Raw genomic sequence first — 15,257 nt, 5'->3', positions numbered from 1 at the left:
CATAAGTGCTTTAATAGCTACGTTCGGTAATGTATAGCCAATATTGTTCAAAAACATTATGCATATAAAATAAAAACATACGAAACATATGATCAGACTCATATCTTTTTCTTGCCGGCGCAGTATAACGAATACCGTGTGCATATATGTCATTTCACTAGAGAGACGTGCTGGGTTAGGACGTCACGACTGTTCCGTCTGCTTATGGACGCCCATAACCGGACCATCTATCCATTACTGTACTTTGCTTTCATGTGTCGGCAAAAATCTCATGCAAGGTAATAGAAAGGGTGATTAAGATTGTACAATATGCCGCATCGTTGACTCACACAATACATAGCTTTCAACAAATATCAATTTCAAAATAAATAGAAACACAATAGGCAATGGGTAGGCCTATCGGGAATGAATTGATATAATCGAGTAAAAATCTAAAAAGAAAATGAAAAATTTCATATAGATATTGACAAATATGAATACGTCGTCCCATACGTTGATTGATGGACGACGTGATATGCAAAGTCTTGCTCCTCAAGCCGTTCAATTAACATTGTAGCAATGCTTGGCTGGACATTATTCAAAAGCCATTCGATGCAGTGGTCTATTGCATTCTCCAGCACTTAATGGCCATTTTCCCTTATGTCATTTATCTGTCGATTATTGTTTAAATGTTTTTCTTTAATGTTCAATTTTTTGTATCGCACAATAAGGTCTGCGACAGTTGATTTGAATTGCATCCTCGTGGCGAAGTTTCAGTCTTAACGCAATCGAGAAACCTAATTCGGCGATAGTTATAACGTCATCTATAAATGTTGAGTAAGCATTAACAGCGATAATGGAGTTACAATAAGAAAAAAGAATCTGCATCGATGCGGGTAATTATCAATATGGCCAGATGAAATAATAAATGAAGAATTTTTCGCCATCAGTGTAGCAAAAAACTCTTCATAAAAGATGTGTCGATGTGGATGTTGCGGTGAGGTAAGAGAACAAAACGATCGAGTAGGGAAAAAAGAAAATGTTCTTGATAAACGGCTATGTAAAGCAACGTCATTCTTTTAGACGTCTTTGGTCCTGTAAGTGTTCTTCCAGATTTCGATGAGAACAACGGCGCTATGGAAGCGGTAGAAGACGAGGAGAGGTAGCGACAAGCGCGAAATGATTCCCCACGCCAGGAATCCGTAGAAAGAAAACTGCAGCTCCTGTGTCATCCAGTTGTGCGTCATGAACGTGTCGAGTAGCCAGAGCGTGATGTTGGCGAACAGAAGGAACGTGACAATCTGTCTGCCGGGCTTGAACAGCATCTGGTAACGCGACGTGCACACTCGTTTGCTCGCTTCAGCGATAAACATGCCTTGCATCGTAGCTTGGAGAAGCAACAAGCCATTGCTCACAAAGATCATCACGTGTTTTTGATCGGATAAATTCGTGCCACCAACAATCAGGCCTACGATGTTTGCCAGACAGGAGAAAATTCATGAACAATTTTATCGTCATCTGGAAAATGTAATTTGTCCCAAATGAACTTACCGAAAATGGCGTAAATGAAAACTCCATAAGTTGTGATGTTAGCCAATAAAACGTCCAAATGAAGCGGTTTGTGAAGTGACAGCGATAATTTCGGAAGCTGGACGAAACCGATGGCATTAAAAACGGTAGCCAAAGCTAAAACCGTTACTTGGGTCCCAGTGCATAGCCAGAATAGGTCCGGTCGGAAATCCACATTGTCCTTTAAAAAAAAATGGCATTCAAATTAGTTTTACACAATCAATAAAAATAGTGAAAATAGACCTACTTTCATGACGAAAAAGATGATGAGGACGATGATACCGGCAACAAGCGAGAGCAAGCCAAGGAAAAGACCTTTGCTGGCACCTTGGCAATCGACACGCCAGTGGCCTTTAGGACGATGAGGATCCAGAGTGTTGTTAATATCATCCGGCACGGAAGTGAGCTGCTTGTGAAGGCGGCTCTGGAAGACGCCGTTCTTCTTGAGCTGGCCGACCGAGCGCCACATAATGTAAGCGACGGCAGCAGCGATCAGGCTGAAATGAAGTTCCAATTTAAGTCTAAAAAGAAGATAATAACGGGTGTTGGCCCGTCAGCCATCATCACAAACCAGTCACATTGATACATTACGGAACCATTGAGCTTGACATTTTTAGATTCTTTCTCGAATTCTTCTTTTTTTTTCGCCAAATGGTTTCGAATGAATCAGCAAGCTATATGACTTGAATGCGTTCACATATTTTTTTTTTTCTTTTTTCACTACAAGCGGATGGCCATGCCAGGAATAATTCTTACTTGTATTCGACCAAGAACGGGAACAGGTAAGGCATCGAAGTGGCCCACATTTTGCCCAGAGTATTGTTGTTGAAACACTCGTAGAGGCCGACCATGTTCTGAATGTGTGTCGTCGTGATGAACTCGAACGTGCTGTTGCAATTTGCTGATAGCGAGGACGGACCACCGACGGAGGCTGCTCATTCAAAACAAAATAAAATTCTCATTCTATTAATCGCGTGGTTACAATGAATGTAACAATAATACCGGTGATGTAGTCAATGTTATTGGCCGCAGGGAAGTCGGCTTCATCGTCGAAATAGGCGTAGTCGGCGTTGGGCATGTATCCACCATTGCGTCCGCTGAACTGCCGTTGGGCTATGGCTCCTATCTCTGCTCCGAGCCCTGCTCCATGATGGAGTCGTTGGTGATGCAAATAATGCAGCCATTCGTTGGCCGATTCCCAAACAACGGTGCGGATCCACAAGGACACGTTGGTTGCGATCAGGTGCATGAAACCAAAGCGGGCCAGTAGTCCAAATTTCTCAACCAAAACCTGTATCCTCCGCCAAATTTACGAAATTGAATTGAAACTCGAAAAAAAAAGATGTCTGCAAAATGGTTGTACGTACCTCGGAATTGACGAACAAGAAGTGCATTTGCAAGAAGGTGAACAAGGCCTGCAAGATCGGGTGAGCGAAAACGATCTCTGCTACACATTTGCCCTCCTGTAATAGAAATGTCTTTAACACATCGCGTTTTCATGTAGCAAAACATTTGAATTATTATACCATGGTAGAATGCATGGCGATCTCCAAGCCGTTAAAGATTAAAGTGGCCAATCCAAATACTGGATTGAATGAAACAAACATCAACAATGAAAACAATTGATACTAACTATAACGCTAACGATGATTGATCATTGATTTTTGAAACCGAAATGCTGAAAATTAAGCTGAGGGCTACAAGGAAACGAATAACGGAAGAACGATAAGGATGAATAGGTTTTTCGTGTGTTTACCAAGGGCTCCGACGCGCAGGTAGAACGAAGTACGAGGTGTCTGAGCGCGAGAAATGTGAGCCCGTTTGAGCGTGTCAAACGAGCCTACGGAACCAGTTTCGGCGTCAACACCTGTCAAGTTCTCACGCGATTTCGTTAACGAAGGGCATTGGTCGATCAACAATGAAATGTAGATGCACATGATGGCGACGATGCTGCCCACGTACAAGTAGATCATGAAGACACCCTGCGCACATTATAGTCCACGAAACGAAACAGATTTTTAGTTTAACCCTTTTACTTTAATTGATTACTTAAAATGTCAGAGTTTAGTTGGTTTTTGAAACTGTACCTGGAAAGTCAATGGAGCGATGGAATTGTCCATAACTTCGGTGAAACAAAAGGCCAACATGAGGACGACCAGCAGCTTGCCGTACATCGAGCTCAGCGACACCCACAGGTGAGTGCTGGAATGTGTAACCCGTCCGAAAATAAAAAAGATGTACATTTTGTGCGGGTTATTGTGTGTAACCAAGTACAAATAATAAACGAAAAGCCAACTAAATCTATATCGTTAAATTTGATGTAAACAACGGGTCATGGATAATTTCTAAAAAAAACAAAAAAACTAAAGAAACGTTAGTAACCTAGTTGTTAAACTTGATAACTAGATCATGTAGGTTGTTCTTTCCGGTTATCAAGAAACGCGACTACTTCCTATCATTTAAGATTTTCTTTTTTACGACAGGAAACTTACAAAGGCTCGCGTTCGCTGCTCCAGTTGGCGCTCTTCATGACGGATTTGGTCGACGGAGCGATGGATTTATTGCCAGCCATGCTGCGCGGTGAAAGCGGAGGATTGAAGTTCGGTGTATCGATGCTCGATGTGGACAAGCCTGTCGCTTCCGCTTCTTTCTCCTTCAAACTGCGACTGGATTTCGACGGATCAAACTGTACATACATCGTACGAAAAGAGATGGTGATCATTGTACACTTTTTAAGAACATGCAATTATAAATAAAGTCTATAATAATTGATGATCACTTACCGAGCTGCTGGGCAAATTTCCGTCCAGAGAGTCCCGTTCAGGTTGATCGTTATAAGCTAATTTGCATATCGATGAAAAAACGTGAATGTTTAGTAAGTTACAGTAATTTAGCACACACGGGCTTATTTGAATGTTTTCTAAAATGTCGGTTGGCACGTCAATGACTTATCGCCGCTCAGCGTGCAAGCTGATTATTATTCATCATCATTTGCGATCACGCTCTCTTCCTAACAGATTTGCCAATCAGTGATAATTGGCTGTTTTGCAGGAGATACAGAGAAAAGAAAAAATTGAATTGACCGAGTAACCCAAAACACAGTGTGGTCCATTCTGACTGGAGGTTATTGATTAATTACTCTTTATCAATGGGAACCAGAACAAAAGTAATTCAGTCCATTTTTTTTTTTTTGTTGTTGTAAATCAAGACGACCAGTTATTAATTATTTTGCGGGTTTTCGTGTGGCCGTGAGTTACGATCGTGGCGGAGAGAAAAGCTCGAATTTCATTTCTAACGGGTTCGACAGCAGATGGACAGCAGATGGGCCAACTATGCAGGACGAGTGACGGCCATCTTCCCCTCGATTTAGGCCAAAAAGGATCAACATCGTGACTTTGAAAAAAAAAAAATCTAATAGCAGTTATGAACATTCGCAACGCAACGTCTCTTTTGACAGCTTTGTTCTTCTTAAACGCAGCACGCTTCGCCAGGACTAACGGTTGCTGAAAACCAAAAAATTGTGTTGTCCAGCCTTTGCATGTTTTCCAGCATCTCTTTGAATAATCAACGAGTGGACATTAAACCACGAAAGATCCGTATCGAAAGAACTATAGGGGAAGGCAACAAGCCGTGGTTTTTTCTATAGTCATCAAAGCTATTTTATTAGGTGGCTAACCCTCCGTCTTTCCCTCGCTAAAGGGAACGCTGTTCGTAATTTGGACCGCTAGCGTCGTTCACTCGGGATTTGTCCATCTCTGTTCTTTTCCATGCCTTACCGCGGCGTCTGATGAGAGTCTAACGGTTTTTCTTTCTCGGCTCTCTCTCGTTTGGGCTGAACACAGCGGTGGTATAGCCCAAAAGCTTCACAGCCACATCAAGTATATTTCGACTATTAAATGTGAAGCTATCAAAAGAGTTTGGCTCCCGCACGCGGAGTGCGTTCACCCCGGTAGTAGAGCCTATAGCATATCACACGCGTCTCCAATCTGCTGTGTATCTCTTTTACACTTGTTTTTGTATGGGCAATGTCTCTCTCCCTCTCTATGTATATATATAGAAGTTCTGAAAATAGGCGGACGATCTATCCCAAGGTATTCTTCTACTCACTTGTAACGTTAGACGTAAAGACAATTACCACATTTCATTTGTCCTGTTAACTATGGGAAATCGGATAACGAGAAGTCTCTGAGAAAAACCTCTGTCTATCGGCTGTAACGTTATTTTGGAAGTTAAAATGATCTGCCGAATTGGTTTCATTTTCCGATCACCAATTTTTGAAATCACACGCAGACTGCCCATATCGGAAATTAACGGGTATGAGAACAGTTTCTATATAGAGGAAATGCTAGGGTGGCGTTCATTTTCCTCGTACATTCATCGCTAAAGATAGCGCTGATTTTCAATGAGATCCGAAAAAAATACGATATTATCGTTTCGCTATAAGAAGCGGATCGATAAAACAATTCAAGAAATTCAAACAATAGTAATTCAAAGTGAGCCTATAGAACAACTAAGACAGTCTGAAGAATAAGAACATTTTCAATCGGAAATCGTCGTTCCCTATTGGACCGGGAACAATGAAAACTAATTAGATAGAAAGAGAAGGAATAAAAGTGTTTTGAAAAAATTATAATCTTACATCCCCAATGTTTGGGCCAGAGTTGATTCAGTTTTGACTTCTGTTGTTGCTTTTCGAGCAGCAACTGGGCGAAATATTCTGGCGGATGTTTATCACAAGGAGCGGCCGATGCGGGTGTGACGATCACGTTGCTATTGATGGCCGATGCACTCGATGTCGAATGCAGTTGACTTTCCTTGCCGCGATCCAATTGAATCACGTCGTACACCAACTGGAACTTGGTGTTCACAGCTCCGCTGACAGCGTAATGATTGCTCTCGTCGCTCGATTCCCTCGTTGCACGTTGACTCCTTTTATTCCTATCCGATTTGCATGCAGGCTTTCTCACTGATGCGCTGGAACGTCGATGAGATCCCCTCTTGCTAGTAGCCGTCTCTTTTCGACGATTGGCCTGCACCGATGTAGCCGACGATGTGACACCGCAAGGTGGACGGGACGAAGAAACAACACCAGTTGTTGCTACTAACTGTTTGTTGCGATGCCTTTCCGTACCGATGTGACTCTTCGCGACGGACTCTGAACAGCAAATAGCCGGCCGAGCGTCAGTACTCTTGCTTTTTGGTTAAATACTCTTTTTTTTACAGAACGTCTGTGCACACACGAGCTGTCGCGACTTTTATTTTCTTTTTTTTTTCCACCCAGCACCTGATGACGTCCGTTTAAAAAGGGAGGAAACATACAGGTGCGTACGGATGGAACAAAAAAAAAAGGAGTTTCCCACCAAAACGTAGCCGATGAGAACGAATCACCGCAAACATGCTCGAACGAATGCAAGTGTGTACATGTAAGCTGCTACTGCGAACCTCTTAAATGTGTGTGTTTATAGGAAGGCGAAGAGAAAAAAAAAGCATCGATGATGTCTGAAACCCCAAGGTGCAGGTGTTTCTTGCCTTGTGTGTGTGTGTAAACTCAATTTTTATGCCCGTGTCTCTCTAATCTTCCGCTCCTTCCGCCTCATCTGTCCTTAATACAGCGGTACAAATCGACGAATGAAACTAATGTGTTTTTTTTTCTTATTTTTATTACGCCCCTCTCTAATTTCTTTCCCTCTAGATTCATGTGCGAACTGTTTACATAGAGCTATTATTAACTATTTACAACGAAAACGTTATGTATTTACAAATTCGGACGTCGGTACGCAAATTGTTGGGGAACGAATCGACGCTCAGCCCGTCATTTGCGTTTCGCCCAGTGATTGATAAAATCTACCGTACGTACGTATCGAAATGAAGATTGTTAACACCTGAGTTCAAGCAGATGGTTTTTGGAAAGTTTCATTTCCTCAACTCTGATTATTTTTTTCTCTTATCCTTCCATGAATTATTCTACGCCCAAATGATTTCATTAAGTTCCTACTTCTGTCGCCCTTATTATTTTTTTTAACAGCATTGCAGTACTGTTACGTTCAAGGAAAAAAAAAATTTTAATCGAAAGCAAAAACGGGATTAAAGTCTGGCAAACTACCAATTCTCATCGGCTGTACTCCCCCCCCCCCCCCCCCCCCCTGGTGTAAACATCCCCATAAAAAAAGGAGAATACCGTAAGAACTTCGAGCCTTTCCATTGTCCAGCAGCTGTCCCTTCTTACCCCTTTCTCTTAAATCGTTTTATTTTTATTTTTACAGTTTTATTCGTTTCTGTTTGTTTTTTCTTTTCGCCCATTTTCCTTGTCTGTAAACGAATCGTTTTCATACAGGGAAGTCGTTGGAATGTTGGAACGCATTCCGATATACGGGTCAAACAATGACGTTGTTTTGCTTGTCTAAATTTTTTGGAAAATGTACCTGTCGTGCAACCATCCGGCTGACGTTTGTTTGATTGGCGGATGGACGCCATCTTCAAAGATTCGCAACAGGTGCGCGGTTGACTCGGTGCTTCGATGACTGCGTTCTGTGAGATGCAGAAGAGTTCCGAATCGCGATCGTTGTGACTCTGGGTCGTCATTTCTTTGACCTTTTATTTTGTTCTCCAGGTCGATTTGAATAATTTTTTTACGTTCGTAGTGATGATCGAGTTAGATCGATTATTACGTACCGGTGGCCGGAAAGCGATGATGCACGAAAAAAACAAAAGGCTTGAAGAATGTTTACAAGTAAGACGAGGAACGTGTCAGTTTTTCTCATCGAGAAGTCACTTTGAAATGGTCTTCACAATTTCAGCCAGCTGATCACCATGGGCGATGAATTTGAATGAGAAATCACGACAACAAACGCGAAAATTCAATATTTGCTTCACGCGCGTTAAAATCACGGCGAGAACGCGGTAACGAGAGACGATAAAGATGGAATCGGCATAGCGGTATTCACGCATGCCACGCAGAAAAATGAGTAAAAATTCCCGAAAACTAAACGCTTTTATTCAAAATTTTACGGCGAAACGAGAATGAGACCCGTAAGAAACGTCCATTGGTATGCACGCTGCTCGCCTAACTGACGGAGTGAACATTTTAGAACTCTCTCATCATCTGGAAAAGAAGACGGAAAAAAAAGAGAGAAAAGCAGAAGGAGCAAGATCTGGATAAAAAACAAGACCAGAAGAAGAAAAAAAAAAGATAGCGGTCAATACACTCGCGGCTATTCACGCTCGGTTGCCGCTTTTCTCTTGATGCTACCATTGACGAATGGTTCCGCGTCACAGTAATACCGAAGAATATGCTCATCTTCTATACAATCTTTCCTTTTGATCCTCCGTTTTTCTTCTCGGGGTGCTAATGCATCATATGTTCCTTTGGAAAACAAGGTAAGAACTATACAAGTATGCCGTGATTGAAGAACAAAATCAGTGGCTTTAATAATAAAAAAAAGCGAGGGAAAGAATGGCGGTACAAAATAGCGCAGTATCAGGTCCAGACACGCCTGCCGGGCACGAGTGGGCCAATCTGTTGGTACACGGATCACTCAAAGAGTGGCTTCGTGTCGCTCTCAGCTAGTTTATTTTTGCACATAAGGCAAACAATTGTAAGAGCCTTTTATACAATAGGTGGCGGTATCGTTTCAACACAGTGACCTACTCTTGGACATATATCTCACACATGTTTGCATTCGTATTCCACACAACCCAGTTCGATGCAATAAAACGGATTTGAACACGATCAGCTTTTATTGGCAGCTCTTTCGTTTTGGCGGGGGCACAATTCGTGGCATACGATTCCTCGAGGCATCTTCATGTGATTCATCATCCGATACGCTTGAATCTATTTCAACGGATCACCAAGTCGTCTGTGAAGGATCGTGCGTGATTCAACAGTTATGGCTGCGTCCAATCGTTGGGTTTCATTTCGCCAGGTACCGACAAACTTACGGGACATAAACCCCTACGCTATTGTTGCTACCGCATTCGTATGTGGTTTTTATCATGTCCAAACAGCGAACCAAAAAAAAAAAAAGAAACGTAAATTTGGGCCAGGATCGCGTTACCTATCGAGGAAGCGCATCGCTTCACGCTCTGTTTAATCACCCGCGTATCGTTATCAGAAACTAACAGCAACTCGCCACAATAATAAAGCTTATAAAATTCGACATTTAAATAAAAAAACACGCGTTTACTCGAGCGCTTTTGCGGTTGACAAGAGACTCGAGATTCGCTTCGACACGGTCAAGCAATTGCCATGAACCCGCAGTGTGTCATGAACGGCATTTACGTGAAACCATTATCCGCGGGATGAGCGTGTTGAAATTCGCTTTAATGCCACACATTCAAGTGAATCCAAAACATATTTGAAATATAAAAAGGGCTGTCTAGACGATAGGGATAAACGTGGAAATTGCGGAGGACGGAAAGAGAGCAAGGACACTGAAGGAGAAGTCAATAGCGAGCACGCTGAGCGAATTGAGCATATCGTGATGACATTCTGTTATTTTGTACGGCCAAACCACAATAAGAAGAAGAAACAAATGACGTGAGGCAAAAAACAAACTTCAAAAATAGAAAAATGAAGGGCACGGTACCGTGATCGCTGTTGTTCTCGGCTACGGCCATATCCACGTCGACCGTAGAGGTCAAGCTGATGAGCGGTTCGCTCTTCTGTTTGCTACCCGATTTACTGCTGCTATTGCTACCGGATCTGCCGTGAACTTGGCCAGCGTGACCCGACGATTCACCTTTGCTGCTCCTCGTCTTGCTGCTGCGCACTTTCTTCTCGCGTCCGGCGTGCTTGTCGCCCGACTTGCTCTTCCTGTCCGAAGAACCGCCATCTTTTTGCGCTGATCGGCTAGCACTCTGTCGAGGATTCTCTTCCGGGATGGGCTCGAATTCAGACATGATGTCCAATTGAAACAGTTTCTCCTTAGGTCTTCTCCAGAGGAAATCGAAGATGATCGCACTGGTATTTAGAACACGTCCGCCGCTTTGAAAATAATCGTCTGATGATGGCCAGCAAAAAGTAAAGTCCCTTACAAGCTCGATCAATGGGATTGCAGCACGGACTAAAGTTGGTGGAAGACTGTGAGCATGTTGCACAGACAACTGCCGCTAGTATGTGCTCTCTCTCGATGGTATCAGGCCAAAGCCGCCAGTGACGTCTGTTGGTGGTTGGTTGGTAAAACCGAAAATTCGGTGGCAATGGCGACAGAGGCGGCTCTAGGTCGGTCCCATCTCTATAGCTAAGCCACGCACTGAAGAAAATATCCAGCAGTGGCAGCAGGCGGGGATGGATTCGGAAGAGGTGGGTTGCCGTAAATACCGCTACAAAACCCAAAACTCACGCTCACCATCTGTTACTTTACCTCATTGGCTCTTCTATACACATATGTGTATTTACACGCACATTTTTATTCTCGTTGTTATTCATACATTCTGTTATTTTTTTTTTTTTTTTTTTTCGTATTGTTTCTTTGTTTTTTCTTTCGGGCCGGTCCTCCGTTCCGAGAGTGGCCTAGCCAAACCCGCATGTTTTGCTCACTTTTTTTTTTTTTTAAATGCCGCGTCCACGTGAAATTATCTCGCGGCTTTTTCGTCGGATTGTTTCAGTCACCACTCGACCAAGCAAGAATATCGTTACGTTTGTATAGACGAGACTCAATCTATTCCAAGTTCCTCTGGAAGAAACACACGTATGCACGGACATTTGCGCATATTTATTTTGACTGAGAAAATAAAGTGCCGTTATTGTTAAGACTTGCGACGGAATCCCGGCCACGATGACGTCGGCAGGTGGCCCCCACTTCATTTTCTTTGGATGATAAAGAATATTTTTTTTTTTTTTTTTTTTCACGTACCGTACCAATATGGCATAGGAGGGAACACACAATAGAACGTCAATCCCCAGCTGTCTGCATTTCCTTAATGCCGTTTTCTTTTTTTTTCTTTCCCTAGATTATCTTTTACAGAACAGTTTGATATTTCATGGAAACTGCGTTAACTGTCGTTTACCGCTTAAGTTTATGCGATGCATCAGCGCTGGCCTCATCTTCATACACAGCAATGTTTTTGTTTTCAGAAAGATTAACGTCGCCGCCTTTATTTATTTTTTTTCATGTGGCATCTGTTGATTCCTTTCAAATAAGCAAGCGCCACTAGATTTCACAATCGTAACGCTAGATAATGTACCGTTCGTCATTCGCACGCCAAATAAAAATATGTCTTCGTCCTCGACGTGTAAGGCAGTACATGTAATTTACAAAGTGTCGTCCACGAGCTAATCACACATACCTCTTCGCTCATCTCTTGCAACGAGTACGTGAATCTGCAAGAGTCTTTTTGCGTGTTCGTTGCCCTCAGTCTCTTATGTTTCCAGTTTAATCTTTCGATCACGTCCTCTCTTCGTTTCTTCTTCTCGAGTGTTAACCCACCCCGCGCCTTTTAAGGTAGTACATCAAATCGAATACGTTAGTTCAAATAGACGTGTACGGGAAAGCTTTCGTAGTGATTGCGGCCGTTGCTTTCAGTTAGCATGGAACATTAGTTTAGACCACGGGCACGAAAACAAAGCGGCAGTAGTTGAACAACGACGCGATTGTTGTGATCATTAGCACCGTAATTGGAAAAGGCCTTGCGCCAGATTAAAAAACGCGGCCGTGCCACTCGGCTGGCCAAGCTTTTAGCAAGCCCACATTTCCGGGCTGCTACCAAACGTTGCGTGCGCCACCCTCTCAAGTTATCACAATCTGGCGTTGATTCGAAGCACCTTACTCTTTGATTTCCATCTGTCTATTTTTTTTTTTTTTACAAATGGCACTTCAACACGATAGAGTTATCCACCCAAATACTAGCTATTACTTGTTATTTCGCGTTGAGGTTGGTGTACTTCGTCACGGACTCGAAGTGGCGCCATCGAAATCATTTGCGTCCAGGATATCCGTATGGCCAAAACATAAATAAAACAGAAAACTATAATTAGAATGAAAAGGAAGACGTAGTAACCTCAGTGGGTATACTTTTCGTGGACCAGACGTTGGATGCGAATATCGGTATGATGAAATGTATGCAATTTTAACTGTACCTCGTACACACTTGTAATTTCTTATTTTAAAAAGCCAGACGTGGAGTAAATCGAATTCACTTTATCTCGATGTTTGATTTTCTTTCGATTCAAAGGCCATTCGTAAGCCAACTGGTTTACCATGTAGTTGGACGTAAAGCGAAGGCATTCATCTTCGTGGACTCAACAATGTAGACGTTGGTGTAAAATGGGACAGGGAACTTCTCGCGGCCCCTCTGCAACTGACGTCGGTGGCCAACGTGTTTTGCATGTCACGAAATATCAGCCAACTAATGCAGCGGAAGCAAACGGCCGAATCAGGGCTACTTTCCCAGGTAGTGCATCAGGTAATGAGGTAATTATGGATAATTTTCTTCTGTAAAACTTTTAGTTTTTTTTCTCTTCAATTGTTGCGGCCGCGTACGTGTTTTGAGATTTTTCGACACGTATGCCGTTACGTCCCACTTCTGAGATTATTTCCATTTCTGATTTGAGCTTTTTTCTAGGAAACGGCCTTTCCGAACGTCCAGCCAACAAAGGTCTGCGGTTAACTGGTGGCGCATAGATTTCAGGTAGAAAGCAATTTTTCGTACCTGATGGCCCAGTTATTTCGGATGTTTTTCGCGCATTAGTTTTCATTCAGTTTTTTTTTCACCATTGAAGTATGGGGAATACGAGAAGAGGGTGCACAACCTTCTCAATTATTTAACGAAACATTTATTTTTCGTGCCGAACGTAAAAGGGGAGACAATGTAGATATGCAGCAGTGCTAGAAGATGTAGTTTACCATGTTCTTCATCATTACTTTTTCGACGAGCCAAAACCACTGAATCCCATCATGGCTGCCATGTCATCGTTATCGTCGTTCTGATCCGATTTGTCAACTTCGTTGTGCTTTCGCTTTCTTTCTTTCCTCTTTTCTCTTCTGTATTCCCTGAGTTTCTCTTCCTAATAAATATAGGTGATCAGACATTCAACAGCAACAATGCGCTTCAACTACATCATATTTTACCTCTTCTTTGAGTTCTTGGATTCTTTCTGTCAAGTCATACTCCTTGGTTTTTTCCTCTTTTTTCTTTTTTAATGCCTCAAATCTTTTTTTGACTTGCTCAACAGAACTGCGTTCGACTTTCATGGACATACCCAGGTTTCTTTGATCTGAAAATAGGTACAATGGACATCTCAGAACAAGAAAAAAAGTGGTGTTAACTTTAGGTACGTACGTTTCTTTCCGTTAATGTGATCAAGGAAGTTAATGGAATCTTTAACGATGCAATCGCAGACATTGCAATAGTACCTGATGAAAAATGTAACGTGGATATTAGCTACAGGAACGCATCATCAAACAAGAGTGTTTGACCTACCCGGCACCTTGCGCGGCTGGCGTGGTTTTCGTGATCACGACGCTTTTCCCTAGTCGTGATTCGAGGTCAACTTTATAGTCACGTTGTTTTAAAAGTTCTCTCTTTGACGGAAGCATAAAGTCATCATCGTCTCCCTCCTTTTCTTTGCGAATCCTCTGCGCCGCTAGTTTTTCGTATTCTTCTCGGTCCCATTTGCGGCGATGATCAGCCGGTTGCTGGAACATTCATGAAAAGCAAAGAAAGGAGAAAAAAAATGAACGTCAAATTTATTTGAAAAAAAACAAAAAAAAAACATGATTGTTGAGATTGTTTTAATACATCTTGTGCCCTTGTGGATGTGGGCATTTAAAGCAATGTTCCAATTTTATTAGTTTCAGGTTGCAGAAATTCCATTGAAAATGTTTTTAAAAACTTTTTGTCTTTTGGGAACACATCATATTTTTGTTCTTGCAATTGTCTGTTCCCACTAACGTAACAAATTGTGCTTTAAAATGTGCAAAACATATGTTGAAATAAACATCATTTAGCATAGGCATAGCAAGACTTAAAGCTAAGTGGTAGTTATTATCACAAACTATGCAGAAAACTGCAAGATGAATCCAGAATATATTTTCATCATGATTTTTCTTTTTTGGTAAAAGTGCTTTAGCAAAAAAATCTAATGCATGAACCTGGCGAAAAACTGGAAAGCCACATAGCAGTAGTTTAAGTACGGCCAAAAAAATAGAACTTAGTTTGTTGTAGCATGTTTATCACTCAGTCTGTTAGCAAAAAACTCTGAATCGTCCCTTGGAAGCAACAATAGGTATGCAGATGAAGGAATAGAGAACTTGATTTGACCCTTACCGAGGAAGATGAAGCCATTTGATTTTTTAGTTTCTTAAATTTTTCGGTAAGTTTAATTATCTTCTTGTTATTTAATTTATGAAAAACGTCTCCTGTCACGCAGTATTCCAAATAGGTAAACAATACCGAAAGCCACGAGCAGAAGGAATGTAGCAGAACACGATTGCCAAACTGGAAATGAAGCTTAACCAATCATTCGGTTAACGCCGTTAATGTTAAAGTCAGCCCCGACCGCCAAGGAATCGGGGATACCGCATGCCCTCCCCGAAAAAAAAAGAAGAGCATGGAAGCTCGGTATGAGGATTTCTTGCACAGTGTGGTACGTGGCTTATAACTACAATAAGGTGCTACAACGGGAGCAACGTTGGAGCTCAACTGGCGCCAATCAAAAACAAAAAGAGGTTTGGTTGTCTTATCAGTGACCCTTTGCCCTGATTAGTTAA

General features: G+C 42.1%; 2 protein-coding genes across 4 annotated transcripts; both read right to left on the bottom strand.

Moving 5' to 3' along the window:
* Nucleotides 1-642: 642 nt before the first annotated feature.
* On the bottom strand, nt 643-10,489 carry LOC130704143 (proton channel OtopLc-like). 3 transcript variants are annotated; one of them, XM_059496449.1, is made up of 13 exons: nt 7,971-8,145; nt 6,188-6,703; nt 4,332-4,387; nt 4,041-4,234; nt 3,636-3,750; nt 3,305-3,530; nt 3,075-3,133; nt 2,916-3,011; nt 2,551-2,839; nt 2,305-2,479; nt 1,796-2,069; nt 1,531-1,729; nt 643-1,447 (listed from the first exon to the last, which is right to left on the bottom strand). In XM_059496449.1, the coding sequence occupies exons 1-13, from the start codon at nt 8,128-8,130 to the stop codon at nt 1,059-1,061; spliced, it is 2,748 nt and encodes a 915-aa protein (XP_059352432.1). In that variant the 5' UTR covers nt 8,131-8,145; the 3' UTR covers nt 643-1,058. The 3 variants fall into 3 exon arrangements, with proteins under 3 accessions (XP_059352432.1, XP_057381600.1, XP_059352433.1); XM_057525617.2 differs by having other exon boundaries at nt 1,796-2,045; XM_059496450.1 differs by lacking the exons at nt 6,188-6,703; nt 7,971-8,145 and adding an exon at nt 10,134-10,489.
* A 2,816-nt stretch (nt 10,490-13,305) lies between these two features.
* On the bottom strand, nt 13,306-14,969 carry LOC130703873 (zinc finger matrin-type protein 2-like). Its single transcript, XM_057525328.2, has 5 exons — nt 14,815-14,969; nt 13,969-14,183; nt 13,828-13,901; nt 13,617-13,762; nt 13,306-13,552 (listed from the first exon to the last, which is right to left on the bottom strand). Exons 1-5 carry the CDS (start codon nt 14,830-14,832, stop codon nt 13,406-13,408), a joined length of 600 nt encoding a protein of 199 aa, XP_057381311.1. The 5' UTR covers nt 14,833-14,969; the 3' UTR covers nt 13,306-13,405.
* Nucleotides 14,970-15,257: the final 288 nt, after the last annotated feature.

The sequence above is a fragment of the Daphnia carinata genome, chromosome 8 (assembly GCF_022539665.2).
Source record: "Daphnia carinata strain CSIRO-1 chromosome 8, CSIRO_AGI_Dcar_HiC_V3, whole genome shotgun sequence".
NCBI lineage: Eukaryota > Metazoa > Arthropoda > Branchiopoda > Diplostraca > Daphniidae > Daphnia > Daphnia carinata.
The sequence above is the reverse complement of the archived record's forward strand: the minus strand, read 5'-3'. Positions and strand labels throughout refer to the sequence as shown.